The sequence below is a fragment of the Propithecus coquereli genome, unplaced genomic scaffold, assembly GCF_000956105.1.
Source record: "Propithecus coquereli isolate 6110/MARCELLA unplaced genomic scaffold, Pcoq_1.0 Scaffold129, whole genome shotgun sequence".
NCBI classification, from domain to species: Eukaryota; Metazoa; Chordata; class Mammalia; order Primates; family Indriidae; genus Propithecus; species Propithecus coquereli.
In genome coordinates this window covers 3,385,419-3,386,120 of record NW_012137080.1, presented here as the reverse complement: position 1 = coordinate 3,386,120, position 702 = coordinate 3,385,419, and the positions used below count along the sequence as shown (strand labels likewise).

Below are 702 nucleotides of genomic sequence, written 5' to 3'. Positions count from 1 at the left end.
GCCTCGGCCTCCCAGAGAGCTAGGATTACAGGCGTGAGCCACCGCGCCCGGCCTCACATTTTTTTTCTTGATATGACCATTTCTGTACCAGATATTTAGTCTGAATTCATGAGATTGGATCTAATATAAATCCTCTTTCAAGGGTTTTCTTTATTTTTCTGCCAAAGTCCAGTTCCCATTTATTTGGTGAATAAATCTTGACCATGGGCTTTAATAGGCAATGTAGTCATAAAACTTGTTAGGATGTGCCTGCTATCGGTATTCATTTGAACACCAGAAATAAGAACCAAGTAATTTGTTTTTTTCCTCTGGCAGTGGCTATCTTCAATGGACACCAGAACTCTACTTTTTACATAAAATCCAGTCTTAGTCCAGATGACCAGTTTTTAGTCAGTGGCTCAAGTGATGAAGCTGCCTACATCTGGAAGGTAAGTGGCCAAACTTCCCCTACAAATGTGAGACAGAAATATTCTCTCAAATATTTCTTCTGTCCAATATGAGATAAGTTTAATGTAAATACATACTATTTACTTTTCATATATCAGATATTTAGTAAACGTTTACAAATCTCAAAATAGTACAGAACTCAGATCATTTTATCTGGGATTTAGTCTCAGCAGGAGCTGTGGATGGGTAAGAGTCTATTTCTTGGTTCTTTTGATGAGGTCTCTTTTATGAGCTAAGATGGGGAAGTCACCTAGT

At 37.9% G+C, this 702-nt stretch overlaps 1 protein-coding gene across 1 annotated transcript in view; it reads left to right on the top strand.

Annotated features, from left to right (window-relative positions):
• The window catches only part of DTL (denticleless E3 ubiquitin protein ligase homolog (Drosophila)), a 66,414-nt gene that overhangs the window by 36,948 nt on the left and 28,764 nt on the right, over positions 1-702 (top strand). The window contains exon 9 of the mRNA XM_012638326.1: positions 316-428. Coding sequence (XP_012493780.1) covers positions 316-428 — 113 coding nt within the window. The remainder of the gene's footprint in view (positions 1-315; positions 429-702) is intronic.